The following is a 25,757-nucleotide window of genomic DNA, read 5'->3' as shown; positions in this document are numbered from 1 at the left end:
ATATATACATATGTGGGCATGGATGTATTCCCATAGTTCAATATTCAAGAATCTATGATTTTACCAGGCTGCAGTCCTTTGATATGAATGGTTTTTGTGAATTCATCTTTTAGTAAATCAATTTCTAGTTAAGCCTCTCTGAAATTAAAGAGGGGATCCTCAAATAGCCAGTCAGAAAAATGATATCCTTCTTTTTGTCCCTAATACTGAGCATAGTGTTGTTATTGAGGCAGTTAGTTGGTGTGCTATAGAGTGCTGAGCTTAAAGTTGAGAAGATTTGAACTCATACTCAACCTCAGACACATATTAGTTCTGTCACCCTCTGTTTACCTCAGATTCAGATTTATGAATTTGAGATAATAATAATACAATCCTTGTAAAGTGATTGTTAGAGACACAATGACTGATAAGGAACATTTATTCAAAACCTTTTCATCTTGCTGAAAGTTCTCAGAAGCCTTCCTTCTTACCTATTCCTGTATTCCTGTAATTGTTAACAGATGCTCTTTTCCAATCACTTTTTGTATGTTTGTGTTTCCCAAATATTGCCTTAAAGACCAAGTTCCTTATTTTTGTCTTTGTATTCCTGACATCACACACATAGCAGATGATTAATAAAGATTTATTGGGTATACTTGTATTAGTAGAGTCTGTCAGAGCTTGTTGTCTGTCATTTGGTCTAAGCATCAGGAATTCTATTTCCTCCAACATAGGATTGGCTGGAAATTGGAGGAAGCTTTCCTAAAGTACACAAAACTACTCAGTTATAGAGCACTAAAACCAGATCCTCTGACCCCAAAATCTTACTCTATTTTCAATATATGAAACTGATACATTCCATAGATATTGTTTTACCCAGAGCTGTTGTCCTTGTACCCATCATATGCTCCTTCATTTGTCAAGGCACTTATATCTACTGTGCACTCACCACTTGGCTTAATTATGTGAGGAATGCCAAAGAAAATTGAACAAAACAGTGAGTTCTGATATCATAATTTGGAATTTATAGAGTACTTTTCTCAAAATACTTGTAGGTAATTCAAGCAATATTTTGTCATTTTACATATAAGAAAATTGAGATTTAGAGAGAGGATATGGCTTGTTCATGTTCATACCATGTATTGGTATTAGAGCAAGATTATTTAAGGGTAGAAAAAATAACTTTCTCATTGACTTTCCTTTCCCATAAGAAATGTGTAAACCAAGGCAAACATGATTATTTGTTAATTGATATCAATTATACATGAGAAAATGTGTAAATCATTCATTTCAAGTTTTTTAAAATTCCATCAGTTAATACAGTGTTGACTCACAAAAGTTTTTTTTTAACAAATTCTAGTTAAATATAAAAAAAGAACACTTAATTTTGCATTATTTTTTCAAGTGAATTTCTTTTTAATACTATTTACATTTAAAGAAAGAAGATGATATAGAACTTTATTCTAGTCTTATTTTTTTCTGGGCATAAATCTTTTCTCCTAGTGGGTGGTCAGCAAAGGAAAAGTTGCCACCAGGATATATTGTAGAATGAGTAGATAAGAAATTGAGAATAAAACATAGATGGAAGCCGTAATCTGGATTAATTCATGCCAGATAAACATGTGGTGTTATATGGTAGAAGGAGGGTAGACATGGATTAAAAAAAAAAATCTGGTTTCAAATCCCATTTCTATCACTTCCTAGTCATGTAACCAGCAGCAAATCAATTAACTTCTCTGAGTTTCTGTTTCCTGTTCTGAAAATGAGTATAATGCCATATGTCTTACCTTCTAGGAGTGTTGTGAGGGTCAGATGAGTTAATGTTTGAAAATGCCCTTTTCAAACTTTTAAGCAATGTAGCAATACTTTCATTATCCATCCTCAGAATGGTCCTTTAACCGGCTTGTGCCACTAATGAGAGATTCTGGAGTACATAACTACCAGTGGGATTTTCTTCCAGTGTAGATCTGATTGTGAATTTGCTACTCAGTAAACTTTGGTGGCTTCCTATTGCTTCTAGAATAAAGTATAAATAATCTTTGACTTTTAAAACCTTTTATAACTTATGCCTGACCTACTTTTCTAGTATCTGTCTATATTATTCCCCATATTGCAATCCACTTGAGAGAAACTAGCCTTTATGTATGTCACATAAATGGTTTCCTCCTGCCTTCCCACCTTGTTATCAAACCATAGAATCCCATTTCCCTTCAGTACTTAGCAAAGTACCATCTTCTACATTAAGTCTTCCCTGGTCACTTCTATACCTCTCAACCATCTTACCTTCCTACAATATCTTACATTGTTTATTTTATATTAATTCTCTGTATTCTTACATATACATTTTTGCATGCCAGTTAGAATAGTTTTTCTTTAAGAGCAAGGATTTTATTTTTTATTTTTGTATTTTCAGTTCCTACCAAACACATAATAACTTCTTCATAAATGCTTATTAGTAGATTATTTTTTTCTTTTTTCCAAATTCTTTATTACATATGTGAGAAGAAATGTCCTTTCCCAATATTATTACCAACAAGCCATTGAAAAAAGAAATATAATCATTAAAAGTCCCTACCACATACTGTTTCAAGATCCTAGCTTATTGGTTGGGAACCACAGTCATAGAAGAAGTACAGTAGGTTTCCTAGTAATGTTCCCTGTGGGAGGTGACAGTCTCCTTTAATCCTAGGGCCCAAAAGCTTTGACTCACTAGAGCAATTGCACTCCTGTTTGATCTGAAAATGAAGTCAACAAATATACATAATTCCCTTTTGATTATATTTCTTTTATAGCTATTGTATTTCTTACTCCAACAATGACTCTGAAAACAAAGTCTCCCCCTTTTAATACCATCCATCATAGTGTAGTGATATAGTTGAGCACAACAATCTATAAAAATTGAAAATGAATGTACAAATAAGGTCATAGGAAAACACAGATGGATGTGAGCAGGCTGCAACATACAATCAATGAGTAAGCTATATCATAAAGAAATATTTAATATGTGTAGAAGAATTGCATGTTTAATATATATTAAATTACTTGTCATCTAGGGGAAGTGGTGGGAGGAGAGGAAGAAAAAAAATTGAAACACAAGGTTTTATAGGGATGAATGTTGAAAACTAGGTATATGTTCTGAAAATTAAAAAAAAACTTTTTAAAAATAGAATAAAATGAGTCAAAAAAGAAATATTTGATAGGAATAAAAATAGACTGGTCATATAGCTGAGCAAGGGGTAATGGCAGTTAGGCAACCTATTGTACTCCGCTGTAGCCTTATGGGGTCAGGAGAAAATAAGGAAGGCCCTTAGTGTGTGGGGAAGGCCCCTGGAAATCTTGGGAGGACATATTCAAAAGGAACTCAGGATGGGCAGCTTGGATGGGTGGTGATCTGTGACATCAGCAGAAATGTACAAATGGGATGAGATCAGAGTTCCATTTGGGTATTTAGTATTTGTTACAAAAATAAACAACTTTAAAAGTCTTGCTTACATTATATATATCCAAGTAAAGGATGGTGAGAAGACACTATCCAAGAGCTCATGGACAAAGTGCACTGCATTTCTTTAGTGAACTAGGAAATTAATAGGAGTAATTTGTATGACATGGTATCTGAAAAACTGATGGCATCTTAGGCTAAATTTATAAAGGCAAAATGTCAGGATTACTCCTGCTGTGCTCTTCCCTGGTCAGACTATACATGTAATATTATGTGAAATTCTAAATGGCAAATTATAGTGTAATGATAGATTGGCTAATGGGTGTCCAAGCTTTTAGAAAGACATTGACAAACTGGAGAGCATCCAAGGGAGTTAATAAGGATGATTAAAGTATTTTTCAAAAGATATATTTGAAAATAGTTGAATAAACAAGGATTTCTTAATTTGAAAAGAGAAGGGGAATGTGGTATCTGCTTTCAAATATTTGAAGATTTGTTACATAGAAGAGATTAGATATGATTTCTATGGTAGAACCAAAAGTGGCAGGTAGAAGTTATAGAAAAGCAGATTTTAACTTCATGGCAGGAACATATTTTTTTCCCCTCTATTAATGAAAGCTATCCAAAGTGGATTGGTTTATCTCAGAAAGTACCATAAGTCAGTATTTGTGATGTTCCAACTGATTTCAGAGTGAGAAATGTCTCTACAGATACCGTATTGGATGACCTTCCAACTCTCAAATTTTATGATTTAGAGATTACAGAACTCTCTACTCATATAACTGGAAGAAGAATTAGAAACCATATAGTTTCCCTCTAAGTTTTATTCATTTGGCCCTATTTGGATTCTTTGGAGTTCCCCAGAATAAATCTAATTTTTCTTTTTTATGACAAGATGTTGAAATATTATGAAGATAACAATTTTACCCCTCCCCCATATTAAGCATCTCAAGCTTTTTCAACATTTATGTCTCCTCTGATGGATACCAAACCCTTCCAAAAGTATAAATACTGACTTTTGATTGCATTCTATTTTGACATTACCTCTTTTTAATTTTCCTGCTAACGTTTAAATATGACACTTTAGATGTAAAATGTCCAGAGAACAGTATGATTGGATCATTAGCGTCCATGGCAAAACTACTGTTGGTTTCATGAAGTTTTCCTTGTCTCCAGATGAAAGAACACAGAATTCAGACTCTGAAGTTCTAAAAAGTGACTAAATTTTTAAAAGTCTTTAAAAATTTCTTAATTCTAATGGTATTTTTCTGCTTTCTCTCTTAGGAAACTGCACAGAAAACTCATGCAAGTGATACTTACAATACTTACAGCTTTCTTGACCGGAGTCAGCATTCAGTAAGTGTGCCTTTTAAAAATGTGTATGTGTAGATATGCACATATATGCCCACACATATGTATGTCTGCACAAGTATGTACATGACTACATATGTGTGCATATATGTGTAGATAAAATTTCAATGGCTTAGAACTTAGAATGCTTTTGTGCATATAAATATACATATTTCTATTTTGATGTTCACCTGTATAAAAATTTGGGTTTTTTTAGTCATGAGATTCCTGGGAAAGCTGGACTCCACTTTTTTGTGTGTGTGGTACATGCCTTAGCTGCAGACATAAATAGTAGAGGTATACTTGCTAAAATGATTCCTAATAAGAGATACTATGTAAGATTGCTTTCTTTAATGAATTAGCTTTTCCATTACTGGTCATAGGTTAAAATAAAATACATTTTCTCTGTTATTTTCATTTCCTACTCTTAGATTGTGTCACCTTGGGGGAGATTGCCTTCCCACTCAGATGACCTCACAAAGTGTAAAGAAATACCATCGGATGCAGATTAGTTTGCAAGACCATATATTTTTTTTTTTCTCAGAGCCATGAAGGAGCAATTCATTTTGTTCTTTTTAAGCTGGTAAATGTGACTCCTGAATAAAGATTTTTGCAAAAAGAGAGTTGCATCCCTTTAGATACAGAGATTTCCAACATCTCATTTTTTTTGTATGTGTTTAGTTCCTAAACACTTTCTTCCTTTCTCAATGCCGCCCACACAGGTACTTTTCTTTTCTTTTTCTTTTTTAAAGAAGAAAGCTAATTTTTTATCTTTTTAAATTTCTCCTTCACTACTTGCTGGTAGAAGAGGGCTATTTTTGTTTATATTATATACAGATATAATAGTGATTGACCTTTTTTACTGTGCTTTATATACAATATCTCCTTTAAGTCTTTCAAAATCCTATCTATTAGTTAGGTATCAGAAATGTGATCTTTTTCATTTTGCAAATGGGAAAATTGATATTTAATAATTTGCCCAGATTCACAGTGCAAATAAGAGTCAGAGGGAGGATTGGAGTATACTTCTTCCTGAATTTAGCCCCGGTACTTCATGAAACATAGCATGCTGCTTCTTGAGTGCTTTGTGTATAATAACTGTATCTGTGGCTGCAAAATCACAAATTGGCCTTGACACTTAGGAACCCAGCTGTAGCAAAGCAGGAGAAAAGAGACATCTTCTTCTCTCACCCAGCTTTCCCAAGACCCTTAAAATAAATCTAGAATGATTTAACCATCAAGATGAAATTTTTAGAAGTATTAGTTTAGGATGTTTTAAGACATAATCTTAGTTTTTATTTTGGAACTACTAACCATAATCCACTTTTGAAACTGGAGTCTAATTTGATATCTTAAATATCATTCCATGTCATAACAGAACTCTTCTAAAAGTGAAGGCTGTGGAATTTGTAACGCAATCAGTTCTGATCAAAAAGAATTCATTTTGCCCCTCAGTGTTTGGGCTTGACTCATATTATTGTTACAGAATTTGCATATGTGAATTGAGAGAAGAAAAAAAAAAGATCATGTATTAGCTGTTAGATACATCAGTATGACTGAGTGCAACCCTGATCATCCAAAGCTTGTATCACACAGGAGATTAGGGACAGTGCTTTTGTTCCTCTTAATAAAGGGAATTTCATGTCTAATTCCCTATGTGCCACATCAATCCTTAAAGCCTTTGAAGTTCACGTTCCAGCATTCCCTGAAAGCAGCTTGACTCTGTGGGTGGAAAGGAGGGGGTTGTTTGTCATGAGACCTGCTTGGATCAGTTTGGTAGTATTGAACATGTGGGTACTTTTAGCATTCTCTGTTTCGACTGGGGTCTCTCTCCTAAAGCTGCTGCAAGGTGATAAAGAAAAGGGAAGAACAGGAGGAAAGAGGGTACCAGGGCTAGTTTTTCTCTCTGTATGGTGTTATAGTTATTTATTTATTTATTTTTGTACTGCCACCCTTCCTAATGTAATACAAATTACTGCTTCTCTGAAGGAAATTCTAGTTTCAATCTTGGATTGAGTCTGAAATTTCTAACCTAGGGGAGTCCTTGGTCCCTGAGATAATTAGTGAAACATTGTAAGAGAGCTCATGTTAATTTGTCTATGGATATGATATTTCCGTATCTACAACTGCAGTCTAAGGAAGAAAATATTAATTTGCTCCTACAGACAAGCGCATGGATTTCTGGTAGCATTTTTTTTTTCAAAAAAGAAGAAAAGAAAAACTCTCATTTGGAAAGGTTCGAGCTGCCGCCAAATCTCTGTGTGCATAATTGGTGTCATTATTTTCCCTTGTGATCATAACCTAACTGGAACAATGAATATCAATCAACTTCCAGGGCCAAGGGGTCATTTTTCCCCCAGAACAAAGATTGAAGTCCAGGGTGTCGCTTGGTAACCAGGCAGGCAGATGAGCTGGCTCCTAAGTAGCCCATATGGCCGGGCTCTGTGCCCTCTTCACCCATGACATGATATACTCATGTAAAACACCACTGATTATGAAGTAGTTTGTCCTTTTCCCTTATTTAAAATGAAATCTTATAAGAGCAATAAAATTTCATTTGGAAACTGGTTGCATCCTGGGAAGATAACAGCATTGAGGTTTTCAGACAAAAAGAGGCAGTGGCTTGGTCTGAGTTAAAGGCTTGATTTCTCCTTTAGCAAGGATTGATTTATTTCCATTCCATACCTCTTATCTTTAGGTATCTTTCCATTCCCTTCACCAGGATACATGTTTTTTTGGCATGAAATAGACAAAAAGGATCAACATAGTAGGCTCAGATGGTCCATGCAAAATTGATTTGATGTATTAGGAGGACATACAACTGTTCTGCTTTTCTTCTCTGAATTTTGTTTTTTTATTACTACATTAATTAGTAACAAATATTTCTTTTTCTTTTTCTTTTTTTTAACCTCCTCCCTTCCTTGGAGGAAGGAAAAAGGGGAAACCGAACTGTTAAAACCCATAGACATAGAAAAGCAAAACCCATTCTTACATTGGTCATATCCAAAAACATGTCTCATTCTGCATATTTAAATTATCAAATTTGTATCAGGAGGTTTATAGTATTCTTAATTACTGTTTCTCTGGTGACTGGTTAGTCATTATGTAGAGAAGAGTTTCTAAGTCTTTCAAAATTTTCATCCTTATAGTATTTTTGCTGTGCTCTGAATTTTTAAGAGGAAACTCCAGGAAGTTTAGAGCATTTGTTGAGATTGATCTTCTGGAGATGTATGCACTGCTTGTTTCTGACAAGATCCTCAAATTAGAAAGAAAATCATTGGGAGAAAACAACAACTATAATAAATAATATTTACATGATATTCTAATGTTAATTAAGTACGTATGGTATTTTGATTTTCATTCATTTAATATTGAATTATATTGTTGTTGCATCTAGTCATGTTGAACTTTTTATGACCCTAATGGCATAAACCCTAATAATAGGTCCATCTATCCTCCATTTTATCTCATAGTCTGCCCTAGTTCATGTTCATCGTTTCCATGAGACTGTCTATCCATCTCATCTTCTGCCTTCTCCTTTTTTGCCTTCAATCCTTCATAACCATGAGAGTCTTTTCTCAGTTAGGTAGCACAGATTTAATTAAATACATTTTTACATAAGAATCAAAAGAATTGAATGATTTGTCCTTTTTCATATAACTAGAAAATATTAGAGAAGAGATTTGAACCCAGGTTTTCTTCCCACATAAATCTAGTGCTTTAGGAAAGTCGCCTTATTCAATCTTTCAAATTCACTTTCCTTGGTTTTCATCCAAGGTTGTCTTGCCAGACATAATTTCTTTCTCATTCACTCAAATATCATCTCTGTGTTGTTGAACCCATACTTGTCACCTAAACTCTAGTTCTCTATCATTGTTCAAGGGATCCATATTTACATATCTTACCATCATTTCAAATTGAAAATGTCCAACATTAATTAACTTTCTTTGCTAACTTCCCTATTTGGAAAGGCAGTTAGGTGGTATAGTGTGTGTTGAATTTAAAGTCAGAGAAAACTGAGTTTAAATCTTGTCTTGGATACTTATAAGCTGTGTGACCCTGGGAAAGCCGTTCAGTCTCTTGAAGACTCAATTTTCCTTATCTGTAAAGCTTGGATAAGAATAGCATCTACTTTCCAGAGTAGTGAGAATCAAACAAGATAACACATGTAAAGCATTTTGTAAATACTAAAGCATTTACATGTATATGTGTGTATACACACGTCATCTTCCTCCTCTTCTTCCTCCTCCTCCTCTTCCTCTTTTTTCTCTTCCTCCTCTTCTTCCATACAACCCTGCTTCTAGCAATCCAGTTTTGGGAGTTCAGGACTTTCTAACATTTTCTTCATCTCCAATTCTCAAGTTTAGTCAGTCCTTAGGTTCTATCATGTATTTCTTTATAATATATCTCACACCTTATTTTCTTTGTCTACTACTGCCATTGTTTTCTCTTTTCTGGTTTCCAGTCTCCAGGAATTTCCCCTTCAATCCTATGTGCCACAGCAGATTGATTTTTCTAATACACCGAGGACAGGCCAGTTGTCTGGGTGGCATTTGTCCAGATTACATGAAATGCAGCTCATGATCACATAGCCTTAGTGAAATGAAGTATGTTTTCTGTAGAGGAGGGTTTGTCCAAATAGACAAGATAGGATTTGCAATGTGGTATCTGAGGAATTGTTAATGGTTCTAGGCTACGTGTAGATCATGAAGGAAAGCAATATGAAACAAGACTAACAAAGGAGTCAAGAGCCTGATTGTGGGTGCTCTCTAATGTCAGACAGAGAAATTTATATTTTTTCCCTTTAGATAATGGAGAATCCCTGAAGATTTTTCATCAAGGGAGAGACATATTTAGATCTATTAGGTCTCAGAAAGATTGTTTTTAGCAGGAGATAAGGCAATAAAATATTGAGAACAATCCATGGTTTAATTAACTAGTTGGATCAAAGTTGTTAAGGGAGGAAGGTAAGACCTTGACACTGAGAAGTTAAGTCCTTAACTGAGAGGACGTAATTTGTCTTAGGGTCAGAATACATTTTGCATTATAAAGAGGAAAAAATGTTAGATTTACCTGGAAATCATGAATTATTGTTCTGGTTACAAGAAATAGGATGTAGATTTGTTTTATTGCCTATTTTTTCAGGTTTTATACCAAATATCCAATGCTACAAAAGTGGATCACTTAAAGAAAACATAGTTAAATAATAAGGCTATGTTTTTCTCAGTTACTTCACTCAGAATATGACTAGAACTGTTTATAGTTCTGGTAAATGTCATAAGTTCCAAGTCCCTTTCAGGTATTTGTGAATCTCTACAATGACTGCTAGAAAACCACAAGATCCAAATAAACCTGGTAGGGAGGCTGGTAATGAGACAAAAGAATACCTAACTTTCTTTGGTGAGACTCAGGAGACATACAGTGGCATTTTTATCCCTGAGCAACTATTCACCCAGAGACAAACTCTCTCCAAGTGCAGATTTCTAGGCCATCTGTTAATATATGGAAAAGGCCCTTAGAATTTAGGTAAGCCGGGAGCTATAAAACAGATTTTTTTCAGCATTTACCAATCCTAGGCAAATTTTGGTGTATAGTGAGAACAGATGAGTTGTTACTTCTTTTAGAGATCTCTGAGTATGTTTGTGTTGAAAATTTGTTTAGTATCCTTGCACAGTTTTTCTGTGTCTGTAAACTGGGTACAGTTGTAGTTTTCTTAGGAGTTTAGAGAGGGGCCCAGATATCATTGTATTTAATAGATGCAGGATTTACATTTGTGTATAAATATATACACACACACACATATATATATATGTATGTATATATGTATATATGTATTTCAGATTGATGATTGCACCAACATAGAGAACTACTGGTGAGCAATAAAAATATTCATCAACTAAATCCAGGGTGCTTTTACGAAGGTGGATTAATTTAGTCTCATAATCACTGAATTAAATTGTGAGCTCCTAATGCAAACAGATAATAAATTTCAGTTCAGGAAACAGAGAGAGAGCCAAGTGTTTTCCCTGTAGTCGGGTAAACCTTGTTTCATCCAGCATCCTGGACCAGCATCCTTTCCAAGAAGGGAGCCCCAGGATGCTTCCTCAGGATACACCCTTTCCTGAAGGTCATTGCCAACTCCGGAATCATCATCCCGTCCAAGTGACAGCCATTTATGCTTCACAGACAGAGACCTATTCTACTAAGTCCATAAACCTGTATCTTTTACAGGATCAATGTACATTTACAGCTGCTCATGTATTAATAACAGGGATGTCCGTGGCCATGACCTACCTGAATCATTACACACTAATCATATGAGGCAATTTGGAGCAGATTGATTAGTGAGTAGTGTCCTCCTCGGTGTCCAGGCAGGAGGACACACGGCTCCCTGCACCACCCCTGAGCAGATGGTGCAATAACGTGATCATAACTACGCAGTTGGCCCAGCACTGGCTCAGTGAAGGGGATCTCAGAGTCTCGGCACGCTAGTCAGAGCTAACTAGCAAAGGGGGTGACCTTGTCCTTTTCTAGGAGGAAATGTTTTAACCCATGGTGTAGAATCTTGATGTTTAGAGCCTTCTGTCTCATGATTTCTACTGCCTGATATACAGTGGTTATTCTTTTTTTGGAAAGGAATGGGGTAGAGGGTAGATAGGTGGATAGTTTGCCTCTGGTTTCAAAGAACATACATTGATGTAGGGGGACAGGCACAAATCCTGTTTTCTCCCTTCTGTAGGTTAATCAATCTTAGGTAGTGAAAACCTAGACAAATTTCAATTGTTAATTGCATATTTAACATAATTACTTCAAAGTCTAATTTCATCCCCTATCCCTCCTTCCTATCTCAAAGTACATCACTCACAATGGCCAGACAGGTGTATAGGGCTTTGGGGGAGAGCTCAGGAAAATTGTTGTTTTTTCTTCATCATCTTGCTTCTGCCTCACAATAATCCATGTCTTATGCATTTTTTATATTCTCAATGTCATCAAGTATAATTAATTTACATACTGTAGATACTCAATAATTATTTGCTCTTAATAATTTTCCTTTCCTCAATTACATATAAAAATAACTTAAAAAAATTTTTTTTTGATTTCCAAATTCTCCCTTTTCTTCCCTCTCTTATCCTATCCTTTCCTTGAGCTGGTAAGCAATGTGATATAGTTTTTACATATTCAGTCATCTATAGCATATTTCCATATTTGCAATTTTGTGGAAGAAAACTTGAATCAAAAAAAATTATAAAAATAGTATGCCTCAGCCTGTATTTAGAAACCATCAGTCTTTTTCTGGAGAAGAGCATTTTTTTCCTTGAGTCTCTTGGGATTTTCTTAGATAATTGTATTGCTCAGAATAACTAAGTCATTCACAGTTGTTTATCATATAGTATTGATATTATTGTGCATAATGTTCTCCTGGTTCCACTCAATTCACTTTGCATCAGTTCATATAAGCGTTTTCAGGTTTTTCTGAAACCATCCCCTTATCATTTCATATAGCACCACAGTACTCCATCACAATTGTATATCACAACTTGTTCAGTCATTCCCCAATTGATAGTCAATTCCTCAGTTTCCAATTCTTTGCCACCACAAAAGAATTGCTACAAATTTTTTTTAACAAATAGGTCCTTTTTCTTTTATAAAAAAACCCAGTAATTGTTTGTGAAATATATATATACATACACTGATGTTCTCATAAATATTATGAGAGAAGCCTATCCCTTCCAAGTATTTACCCCTCCAATCTACTATCCAATCTTTTTATATATACCATGTTTCTACCTTTCTTCCAAGTTCCATGTTTTCTTCATTATCCCTGCCTCCACTCTACCTAATAAAATGTAAGCTGTTTGAAGGAAAGGAACTATTTCATTGTATGTCCACTAGTGAGCACTGTGATCTATACATAATAGGCATTTAATAAATCATTTGTTAATTTAACTGAATTGAGTTCTTCATTGTAATTATGAAAATATATATCTTCTGAATTTCCTACAGGCTAGGATGTAGGAATATTAAACCAGACAACAAAATGAACCATTTCCCCTCATCCTGTGAAGTCTTGCTCAGAGACAGGCTCTTTTGGCTGCTATTTCTCTCTTTGTTGTCATTACCTCCTTTACCTCAGATGGCACAATTTGTTTTAAACCAGTTTCTGGTGCATTAAAAGACTGACATTCTTAATAGCTCTGTCGCCAATGCTACAACAGGCAGCTGAGAAGATGCAAGAGATGCCGGCAGGAGACAGGGTTGTCACAGCAGTGTGTGCAACATTGAGGTGGTGAGAGGCAACGGAAAAAATAATTAGTTTAGTTAAAAGTAAATGAAATGCAAACTGAGACATGGTTAATATCAGGCTTCTCAGGAGGCAGCCTTAACTATCTTCCTTCAGACTTTGAAGAAAATTGATGGAATCAGTAGCTACTAATAATTAAAGTGATTTAAATGATATTTCTCAATCAATCTATAGGCATTTATTAAAAGCCTATCATGTACAGGTACTGTGCTAGGGGTTTGTGTGTGTGTGTATGTGTGTGTGTGTGTGTGTGTGTGTTTGATAAATACGTTAAATGAAATAATCTATAATAAAAGTAGTAGTAGTGCTAGTGGTAATAGTAATTATTGTTGTTCTAGTAATTCAGCTTTATATAAGATCTTAGGGTTTGCAAAGCATTTTGTATATTATCTTATTTGATCCTCACAGCAACACTGTTTTGCAGATAAGGAAATTGATGCTGAGAGCTATGAAATGACTTGTCCACATAATAAGTATCTAAAACAAGATTTCCACAAAGGTCTTCTTGACTCTAGGTAAAATCAAGGAGCTTAGTTTCTAACAAGGGAAGATACCAAACACATTATGTGCATGTATACAAGTGCATGTACAAATATGTATTTGCTCATATTATAAAGAGAATAAAAGAAAGTAAATACAAGGCAATTTAAGAGGGAGGATACTAGCAATTGATTATTTGCTATAAAGTTTATAAATCATTGTGATAGGTTGGAAGGAGAGCACTAAAATTGGTATAATTAATCAACAAACATTTCTTGCTACTAATAGAATCAAAGTATTGAGTTAGAAATAAAAGAGATATCAGAGACCTTATAGGTTAATTCCCTGATTTCATAGTTGAGGAAACTGAAACATTTTATAGAGGAGGAAAGAGAAATTAGGTGACTTGACCAAGTTCACTTAAGTGGTAAGTTTCACAGGAAATATTTAAACTTTGGATTCCTGAACTCTTTCCTCTCTATCCCGCACTAATTTTTTTTCATGATTCTACTCTCTCCCTCTCTTCCTCTCTATGTCTCAGTGTCTCTGTCTCCTTCTGTCTCCCTTTCTCTCTGTCTTTCTCTATCTCTGTCTTTTTTTCTTACTCTGTCACTGTCTCTGTCTATATTTGCCTCATTCTTTCTGTCTCTGTCTCTATTATTTCTGTTTCTGTCTCTGTCTCCATATTGCTGCTTCACATAGCTTTCCTAATTATATTTTGGACCATAGTCATGAAGTTATAATAGAAAGTGTTTCATGGTTCCCTTCTATTGCCTGTGCAGGGGTTCTTGAGATTTTTTGTGTGTCATGGATGCTTCTGCACTTTGCTGAAGTCTATTGACTCTTCCTGATGTTATTAAACCAATAAAATGAAACATATTGGATTATAGAAAAAACAAACACATTTAATACAGTTATTTAAATATATTTTCATTCTAGTTTAATAAACCCTGATTATCTATTGTCTATATTCTCTCTGTTTCTCTTTTGTATCTCTCTGCCTCTGTCTCTCTGTCACTCTGTGTGTCTCCCTTCTCTTCCTAAACTATTTATTTAAAAATTGTTTTTATTTTTCTATTCTCAGTGCTTGACATAAAATAGGTATTTTTATAAGTGTTGAATTTAATTGAACAAAAGTCAGTCAATAAACATTCATTAAATATTTCCTATATGTCAGACACAGTGCTGAATGCTAAGACTGAAAAAGGGAAAAAATAATGCTTAATGTCAAGAAACTCACACTTTGTTGGGGGAAACAGTGTGCAGATAAGTATGCATATATAAAATGAATACAAGGCAAATGGAATGTAATCTCAGGGAAGAAGGCTCTAGGTTATGGGGGCACACACAATTTGTAAACACCTCCTATAGAAAGTGACATCATGGCTGAGAAGAGAGAGCATTCTAGACACCGAGGACAGCTAAGAAAAAGACAAAGAGATAGGAAATTAAGTATTACAATTTCATAGATCAACAAGTTGTCCATTGTTTCTCTATCATAGAGCAATTATAAGGATATAAAGAACACTGGAAAGATAGGAAGAGCTCAGGAGGTAAAGGGTTTTAATACCACCTAGAGGATAACATATTTGCATCCAGAGGTTTAGTGGAGCTTGTGGAGCTCATTAAAAATTATAGGGGATTATATTTAAGTTCTATGTTCCTACTCTCCTATTATGCTAGTACAATGACCCCATTTCTCTGACTATTCTGGTCCTCCATTCATATTTGGGTCCCTGTGAGTATGGTTGGACTGTGCTTCAGAATTATTGTCATCTTCTTATCTAGCTATAGATTATTCTTCAATTTTCATACTTCAAAATATTCCTCAAGATGTACCCCATCCAGTAAAGAAGAGCTACCTTACTTTGAACTTATCTTTCCCTTATTTGCTTCTGATCATCCCCAGACATCATTTCTTATAATTGGATCAAGCCTACTCTCATATCAAACTATTTAAATCTTTGCCCTATTCATATTTCACATAGCATTTTGTATCCCTTTGTCTTTATAATCTGTCTCATGTCAGAATGTATTGTGTATAGCTTATCACCTTTCTGAAGAACAAAAAGCAGGGTTTGTGGTTGTTTTTGTTTTGTTGGTTTTGTAGTTTGTTTCTGTATTTGCAATAATGGCCATAGTACTTTGTGCAAGAAGGTGCTTAATGTTTGTTGAATTAAAATAAATAGAAATAATGATGAATTTGAAGTTTTTTTTGGGGGGTGGGGGATACTCATGTAGTTTCATTTAGATCAAAGCTTCTTAAACTGTGGGATATGACTCCAAATGGAATCACAGAAGAGATTGTGGAATCATGATTTATTATCAGTAAATGTTTGGTTTGTATACCTATTTTATATATCATATGCCCAACATTATGTAAAAATTTTTGGATAAAAGGGAGTTATGAATGGGAAAAGTTTAAGAAACCCCAATTTAGATTCATTATCAATACTGTTTTCAACCTGAAACTGAAGGGTGGATTAGTATAAAGTGAGAAATATAGAAGAATGAAATCTAAGCTTCTGGATACATATCAAGCTAAGTACTTTGATGATCTCAGTCTCCTTTGTTCTAATTGGCTGTTTCTGCTCACATTCTTGTTAAGCACTCTAGGTTCTGGGAGATTTCTCTCTGGAATTAGGGAGAACAATTCGTTTGCTTCTAAAGGCACAAATCTGGCTTTTTTTCCCCCTTACTGGTGCTAAACCAATATCCCATTGCTTCTAAAGCACCCAGAGCACTCCCAGGACCCCAGGAGCAATCTTGCAGTGGGAAGTCTTGCTTTTGTTGCTTTTACCTGAATTTCTATCTAAATCCTCCATTGAAAGTTGTAATTTAGTTGGCAGGAGAATTCCTCGGGGAGTGCTGCTTGCACAAGGTTTAAGCAATTTATGGTGATAGATTCTGCTGCAAATGGTACCATTAAATATATAGGATAGATTGGATGACTCGCTTCTATTACTTTCTGATAAAGAAAGTAAAAATTGAAATTCAAGTTTTGGAATATGGAATTTTTTGAATAGTTCTATGTTGGGTCCTAGGTGGAAGAGTGGGCCCTTTTATTTCCCTCCCTTTCCCCTGCCTCTTTATTTATTTTTTCATAAGTATCAATATATTTCATAAACTGAAACTATTACAAAATGGCATTGAAATAGGAACAGTGGGAGTAAAATGGAAAGACATATGTTGTGTTTCTAATGCTTGCAGCAAATAGAAAAAGAGCTGGATTTGGAGCCAGACGACCTAAATTCTAACCCCAACTGTTATTTGATAGCTATGTGACATTGGATATATTACATAAGTTCTCTTGATCACAGCTCCATAAGATGAAGGGCTTGAACCACATGACTTCCAAGGTTGTTTCTGAATTCGCATCTGGAGTCCTAAGGTTTTGATGATCCTTTACTCTACCTATCCCTTGCAAAGTCAATAAACTTCTTATGGATCACACTTAATTAAAAGTGACAGGATTTGAACTAGCTTTGCTGACTCTAAATATAGCGATCTCACTACTACTCCAATGCATGGTCAAACAACTGTGTATGATCTTACCTCTTCTTCAAGTTAGGTTGTTGCTTCTTTTCTGCATTGTGAATCATCTGTGTGATAATGACCATGCCTCCCAACCTTTGGGATCCTCTGTGAAACAAGTCAATTAATCTTTCTGATCTTCAGTGTCATTATTTGTAAAATCAGGATAATAAGTAGTAGCATGCTACAGTGTGAAGAATATTGGGCTGGATGCCAGGAAACCCTGTTTCCAATCCTATCTAACCCATTTTTTTCCATTAATTAGTTGTATAATCCTGAGCAAATCTCTTAACTTCCTTTATTGTTTGTCAAAAAAAAAAGTTCGTCTACGTGTAATTCAAGTAAATCCAACAATCATTTGTTTGTTAAGTACTTGCTATGTGCCAGGCATTGTGCTGGGGAATAGAAGAAGAGAGATACAAGGCAAGAGCAAAATAATTAATTCTTACCTTCAAGGAGCTTACATTCTACTGGAGGATATAATTTGGACACAGATGAGTAAATATATAAAAAGTAAATGCTATATAATTCTTTTGTGGTAGATGTTGGGGGGAGGAGGAAGAACAGTAATAAGGGAGATCAGGATAGGATGCTCCTATAAGATTTGATCCAGGCCTTGAAAAGAGTTAAGAATTCCTAGCAGCAGAAATTAAAAAGGAGATCTTTCCAACCATGAAGGGCAGTTTATGAGCAGACATGGAGACAGAAGATGAAATGTTGCATATGGGGAATTATAAATAGGGCAATTTGGCTGGAATGTAGAATATATGAGAGAATATCTCAAACTAGACCTAAAGGAAAGGGTGGGTTGGAGCCAGATTTTCCAAGGTCACTGAAGGTCAAGCAAAGCAGTTTACATTTTATCTTAGTAGTAGTAATAGGGAGTCATTGAAGCTTCTTGAGAAGGGAGTAAATAGATTAATAGTACAAAAGATACTTGCTAACTTTAAAAATGTATATGGTTTCAGCATTTTAAGAATGTGCTATGCATTTCATAGGATTTTTATAAGGATAAAACAATGTATTATATGTGAGAGTGCTGTGCATCGGAGAAAGCATATACATCATCATTATCATCATCAACGTCAGTATTAACAGAAAAGATCATATCCTCATTACTATCCTGCAGCTTTAAGCCCCGTTGAGAAGTCAGTTATTTGCAATTGATAATGATATGCAGTAGTCAACTCTTAAAACTATAGGAATTTGAAAAGAGATAAAATTCAGTGTATGAAGCATCCACTTTGTGTTAGAAGCTATAAGGTATGTAAGAAAAAAATAGATCCCATCCTCCAGTAGTTTAATATTACATTGAAATCGTGCCTTTTGTTTTCTGCTTGTATGCCTTGCCACACTTTGTAAATTCCACTTAAATGTAGTCCATTTTCATTCGTTTTTTCATTTGTGGGACTATTCTGTTAAATCCCTGACATTTGTCCATGATGGCACCTAGTACCTGCGTATAAGAGAAACTTAAAAACAAAGGTGGATTCTACTTCAGAGTGTCCTAGTGGAGTCTTCTACATCATAATCTTAATTTCTTCATTCTTCTGGGTTACGTTGTTAATTTTTTATCTGTATTCAGGGGGAAAAACACATGCACATTAAGAACTATGGTAGGAGAAACCATATAATTTCTAATGATCTCCTCAAGTGACACATTTAGCAATTATGCCAGTGACTCCAGCAGTGAGCATTCCCTATTATTTCCCAGTTCTTCCTAATTAATAAATGTCTTGGGATGGAAAAAGAAAATCATTAACCAGACACCATGCATCTTCATGGTGCCACTCCAATTTTAAAAGGAGGGGGGAAAAGCTTGTGCTAGGAAACAAAACAAAATAAAATAAATGGTGAGAGGAGAGAATTGAGGATAGAACAAAGAGAAAGTTTTGCTTTCTTCTAAGCTGTTCTTGTGATGAAGTTTATCCCCTTTACGGGCTCTTTAAATATTTTAAAAATGTAAAGGTAAAGAGTCATTTCTCTTGGGCACATGCTGATCTCTTTCAAAGGGGTAAAATGCGAAAATCATACTAACTACTCAAAGAGATAGAGACCTCAACTGAAAGAAAAGCTCATTCTTGATTCTTAGTGCATGTCCATCTATGTAATCATGGCACAAAAGATATTTAGTTAGATAGCTAGAGAGAAAGAGAGGGGAGGGGGTAGATACAGATAATATAGATGTATAGATAAAATGATTTGACTAATGATTTATCAGCCTTTTTCTGAAACTAATATGGTAGAAAGAATACTGCTCTTGGAGTCAGAAGACAAGCATTCATGTCATGGCTTTGATATTATTACTGTATGACCCTGTACAAGTCATGTAATCTCTCTGTGTTCTTGTTTACTCATCTTTAAAACAGAATAATACTTGTATTACTTACAGAGTTATTGTGCTTTGTAAAACTTTAAAATAGTATATCCTTTGAGTTATCATTATGTATAACATCTTGATTTTAACCCCTGTGGATTATGTAAATATGAGCTATATAAAGCAAATATTAATCAGAATTGATTCTTTATTCATCCTTTACCATTTTTATCCTCTTCCTTCTCTTTGCCTTTTTGAACTATAATGCAGCCAGTCTTTTAGTAGATAAAATTTTCTACATATGTATGTGTGTGTATATATATATACACACATACATATATATATACACATATGTAGAAAATTTGCTGCTGCAATATATATATATATATATAAATATATATAATGTTCACATATGTATATATATATATATGTATATATATACATATACACATTTACTTTTGGGTCACATATATGTACATGGATTACCTGTTTGGCCTTGTACAACTGAATTAACTTTGTTGGGACTCATTTTCCTTCTTTGTAAACTGAGGAAGTTGTAAATGCCTTCTATTCTCGTTTCCCATTCTAAATGATGGTCCAATAACTTTTTATGAGTCTATGATCTATTAATATATTTCTGCACCCTTCATAGATCATGAGACTTCAGTGCCTACTCATCTGTATAAGCCTTGCTCACAACCTTCCAAATTCTTTGTAGGGTATCTACTCAGTGAAGAAAAGACCTTCCTCTTGTTCTTTTATTTATTCCTAGGTACCAAGTAGTGAGTGCTAAATCAAGTTATCTCTCTTATTTTTGATACATAGCTTGTTTGGTTTATTCTTGAAGATGTTTTTGAATTACTTTTCCCATATAAGTCATCATTACTAATGCATATATCAGGCATATACCTAATGTGTACCTTTCCAATGATACCTGATATTTTGATTCTTCTGAAACTATGGTGTTTCCTATTTTAAGCTAAATGGAGGTCAATGATAATAAGATGAGGTTTTGTACTAGCAAGCAATCCAAGATCACTATAATTGCTGTACAATTTCCTAAATTGGATTCTATTTATTACTCTTCGTTTAATTCTAAAGTCATTTAATTTTTCAGTTGACAAGAGTGGCATTTATGATGTACATATAGAGATATATTTGTAAAGAATTTGTTAATTAGTAATAAAAATAAGCAATACAAGTATATTGTTAATTTCTTTGGCTAAAACAAAAAACTAATTCAATTCAATTTTCCACAGAATAAGAAGACCCTGAACTAGAAAAAAATAAGTTGCTAAATTTAAATTTCCTTACTTTATGTTTATTCCATAAAAGAATTCTTTAAAGGTTAGAAATTCTCAAGGGAGAATAAGTAGATAGCAATCGTAACTTCAATGCTATACTAAATAGCATCCGGGTATTTATACTTTGCTACATATAATATGATTTACTACTTTCTCAAAGGAAACAACTATTAGATAGATAAGTAGATAGGTAGGTAGGCAAATCTGCATATCATATGTTTGTGTGCATATATGTGTGTGGAGAGAGAGAGAAGAAGAAAAAGAAGAAAGAAGAAGAAGAAGAAGAAGAAGAAGAAGAAGAAGAAGAAGAAGAAGAAGAAGAAGAAGAAGAAGAAGAAGAAGAAAGAGGAGGAGGAAGAGGAGGAGGAGGAGGAGGAGGAGAGAAAGAGATTGTTTTTTGTTACAGAAACTCTTGTATTTATTAAAATACTTACCTTTGAAGTAATATTAAGAACATTTCTGTATACAAATGGGGTTGAATACCCATTTGTCTGTCATAAGGATAGATTGAGGGTTAGGAGTACAAAGTATACAAAGGTTTAGAAAGGGAAACTGAAAAGTTGGTAGAATCAAGAATTGTGTGGGGAAACCCAAGATACTGTATCCTATATAGTAGGATGGAAAGTACCAAAAGATAGAAGAGATAGTAGAAAAAGAAGATAAAGGGTAACATGGTGACATGGGAAAATCATTATCTTTAGATCAGATAACCTGAGTTTGAATCCTATCTCTGCAACATATATTACTTTAGACAACTTGCTTCACTTATGTTAGTTTATTCTCTCTTGGTAAAATGTGGTGGATTTACTATTTAATTTCAAAGGTTGTCTTCCAGCTCAAAATTTGAAGATTCAAATGCATTTCTCATGTAACTATTGACAATAATTAACAATAGTCTTACTTTAAGTCACACTGGTTTATTGGCTTTTATATTTAGGTTAAGTACATGAACAGAGATGTAACTTGCAATTCTGGAATCTGAGATTGGGGCCATAAAAGACAATCTCATTTCAGAAGAAAAGCAGAGAATTCAGGGCACTTTGGATATAAGCTTTCTGGGTTAACTATTCTTTCAAACTAGGTACTAAGCTCACTTGTTTCTACACTGTCTGAAGGACTGTAATGTTATCAGTGTTCAGATAAATATTAGAAGCTCACAATAATGTCTCAGTCACACTTTTCTAGTTATATACCTGCATGGCAATGGAAATACATGAAACGTTTAGTATTGTGCTGAATTATTTCACTGGCAATATTAGCTTCCAACAGCATATTTGGTGATTTCCTAAAGCACATAGGTATTTTAAGAAGTTTGAATAAAACACATCAACAAGTTATTATGTACTCATTATTCATCTAAAGTATTGCCTCTACCCTGAAGAGAATTTAATGATTGTAATGCATCCTCATCATTATTTTTTTTCTGATAAAACTCTTACTTTAAAATTTACCTAAAGAAAGATTATATACTGAATAGAATGAGGGACTTGCAGTCAAGAAGAACTGAGTTTAAATTCTGCCTCAGATTCTTACAAGCTGTGTGATCTTCAACAATTTGCTTAACATTTTTGTGGCTTAGGTTCTTCATTTGTAAAAGGGGAAGAATCATAGCACCTACCTACCAGGATTCTTGTGAAGATTAAATGAGAATATATGTGAACCACTTTGCAAATCTGAAAGTACTATATCCTGTCTATAGCTATTATTATTGTTTTAAAGTTAGAAGATGGGAAACAATGTCTTAGAATATCTTGAGGTCACAAACTTTTCCATTCAGTTACTTTCATATAGATCTTAGGATACACAAAAAAGAATGAATGATTTTTCATCTCCCCCCCCCCGTCTTTTCATATTCTCCCTCTAAAAGTCATTATTAATGGAGAAAACTCCTATCTCTTAGGTAATTTGTGTCTTTTCCTATCCTAGTGCTGTTTCATTATTATTTAAATATGCCACCCACTGCTTCTTAGAAAACCTTTCTGAATGAAGGGTCATTAAGAATTTTTCTAAAATATGTTCAGTAGCCCTTCAAGGACAATCATCAATGAAGGTCTTTCTATGTTGGCAAAGTGAAGTGGGGAGTTGAGGCAATTATCTGGATTATTCCTATCCCAATCCTTCCTGGCTTTTGAGGATTTAAGTCACTTGGGGCATGAGTTATGCAAATTGGCTGTCTACATTGAAGAAATTCACCAGGTAATTGGTAATTGGTCATCTTTCATTTCCAGTTTGCTGCCTATAGAATATCGCAAGATTTCATATGTTTAAGTGCTAGTCACCCTTTTAAATTATAAAAAAGTAAAATAGAAATTTCAATGCTGTCTCTCCCCCAAAGCAGATACTGTTGTATAATTTATATCTACCTACAATGTCAGTGTAAGAATCTTTCCACAACTAATTGCATATGCTTGGGAATATAATTTTCATATTTATAAGACTGAGTTTCCTTATTTCCATCTATAAGATAAGGACAATACCATAACATTCTGAATGGATGCACAGTGAAGTGAAGTGAACTGATACTTAGTGACACGAACAAAACTCAGAGAACACTGCATATAGTAACAGCAATATTGTTCAATGAAGAACTATCAGTGACTTAGTTATTCTCATCAATACAATGATTGAAGATAATCCCAAAGAACTAATGATGAAGCATACTATCTATCTCTAGAGAAAAAAAAAACTAAAATTAATTGAATATAGACTAAAGCATGCTATTTTTCACTTTTTCTTTTTTCCCTTTTTATTCGTCTTCCTGTACACAATGACTAAAATGAAAATGTTTTACATTAAAAAAAAGTTTGCTATGGCTGAAAAATCCACCACTTCAATGGCAACCAAGCAGTGAACATTTTTGAATTTAATAAGCTAGACTGGTCTACACTAACTAGGATTATTGGCCCTCAGATAATCTTACTGAGGGTAACATTGAACCTATACTTGAAGCCTTAAGGAAATCCAGGCCAGTGAGGTATTGAAGGGAAACTTTAATGTGTGTGTATTAATAACTCACACTATTTAAAGGAGCCCAAAATTCAGCTCAAGCTTTACCTCCTACATAAGGCTTTTCCCAATTTCCCCAGCTGGTAGTGCTTTCCAGACCAAACCACACAGATTACCTCATATTTATTTTTATACATATATACATATAATTTTCCTGGATAGAATATAAGATTCTTGAAGGCAGGAACTGTTTTATGTTTGTCTTTGTTTCTCCACTGTCTATATAGTACTGGCATTCAATAAGTGCTTAATAAATGTTTGCTGATTGATTAATCATATTTGTGCACCAGGATTTAGTAACCCCAAAGTACAGCAAAAATGTAAGCTATTTTTATCATAACAGCAGTGAAATAGCTTTGAAAAAGTGAGAAGCATCAACAAATTGAAGTCTTTTCATATTTTTTTTCTCTTCCTATACTTCCCACTGACATAGAGGCAGACAAGCAGCTGTTGTCAGTTTGTTCACAGTCCAGTGAAAGCCAGGAGGGATCTGTAGTTTAGCCAGTATTATGGGACTCACAAGTGAGGTCTCTCTTTCAATCTGATTATGTGGGATTTATATAGTCATCTGTTTGCTTGTTCCATGATAACTTTAGAAGGAGTCCATAGGATTTCACCAAATTTGGTACACATCCAAAAAAAAATCAAGGAACACATGAAGTGTGAATTTTTCATTTGGATTATCATCTTGAAAGAAACTGACAGTCAATATGCCTGTTGTTGCCATTTATATCCCTTGAAACAGAGTAGGAAAATAGAAAAAGAACTGATTTAGAAATCATAGAATCTGAGTTCAAATCTCGCTTCTGATGCTTACTACCTATATAGCAGTAATACTACCTATATAGATTGAGCAAATCATTAGTGTCTTTGGGGCCACAGTTTCATCATGTTTCATCATGTAGGGGTGGTAATAATAGTATCTACCTTAAAGAATTATTGTAAGAATAAAAAATTGTAAAGCATTTTCAAATCTTCAACTGTTGTAGAGAGAATGCTGGACTCTCTCTCTCTCTCTCTTTCTCTCTCTCTCTCTCTCTCTCTCTCTCTCTCTCTCTCTCCTCTCTCTCTCTCTCTCTCTCTCTCTCTCTCTCTCTCTCTTTCTCTCTCTCTCTCTCTCTCTCTCTCTCTCTCTCTCTCTTTCTCTCTCTCTCTCTCTCTCTCTCTCTCTCTCTCTCTCTCTCTCTCTCTCTCTCTTCTCTCTCTCTCTCTCTCTGTGTATCTTTTTTTGGTGAGGCAATTGGGGTTAAGGGACTTGCCTAGGTTCACACAGCTAGTGAGTGTGTTAAGTGTCTGAGTTGGGATTTGAACTCAGGTTCTCCTGACTTCAGGGCCAATGCTACTGGGTCATCTAGCTACGCCTCAAATCCATCTTGAGATACTTCCTGTGTGATCTTAAAGAGGTCACTTAACCTTTTTCAGCTTCAGTTCCCTCATTTGGAAAATAGAGGTAATAGCATTTCCTTTGCAGGATTCCTTTGATTATTGAATGAGATGATATTGTTGTTGTTGTAATTATTATTTCACATAAAACAGAATAGAAAGGGAATTTACATTGATATTTTTACACATACAGATGGATACAAATGTTATGCTAGAACATTTTGTTGGCAGATGATAACTGAATGTTAAATAATAAAAATTGGCCAAGTCTATCAACACTTATTTTATTCCTCCTCTACTGTCAGCACTATGTAGTTTCTAAGTGATCTACAGAAGCTAAGTTAGTTACCTAAATAGCTGCTTGAAAGCAGAGCATCTCAAAGATATAGTATCATTTTAGGATTGAACTCCATCACACAATTCTTGGACCTTATTCTTTTTTCTTTTTTTATATTATCTTTTTATTTTCCAAATATATGCAAAGATAGTTTTCAACATTCACCTTTGCAAAACCTTGTGTTCCAAATTTTTCTCCCTCTCTCCCTCTACCCCTTCCACTAGATAGCAGATAACCCACTATAGGTTAAACACAAGCAATTCTTCTAAACATATTTACACATTTCTCATGCTGCACAAGAAAAATCTTTTATTCCATAAATTAAA

The 25,757-nt window shown here is 34.4% G+C and overlaps 1 protein-coding gene across 24 annotated transcripts in view; it reads left to right on the top strand.

The window, feature by feature from the left end:
* Positions 1-25,757, top strand: part of RBFOX1 (RNA binding fox-1 homolog 1) — a 1,699,751-nt gene that overhangs the window by 320,973 nt on the left and 1,353,021 nt on the right. For all 24 annotated transcript variants that reach the window (XM_051964083.1, XM_051964074.1, XM_051964056.1 and 21 more), the window contains exon 2: positions 4,703-4,774. In XM_051964083.1, the coding sequence (XP_051820043.1) occupies positions 4,703-4,774 (72 nt within the window). The remainder of the gene's footprint in view (positions 1-4,702; positions 4,775-25,757) is intronic.

The sequence above is a fragment of the Antechinus flavipes genome, chromosome 1, assembly GCF_016432865.1.
Source record: "Antechinus flavipes isolate AdamAnt ecotype Samford, QLD, Australia chromosome 1, AdamAnt_v2, whole genome shotgun sequence".
In the NCBI taxonomy this organism is placed as follows: domain Eukaryota; kingdom Metazoa; phylum Chordata; class Mammalia; order Dasyuromorphia; family Dasyuridae; genus Antechinus; species Antechinus flavipes.
The sequence above is the reverse complement of the archived record's forward strand: the minus strand, read 5'-3'. Positions and strand labels throughout refer to the sequence as shown.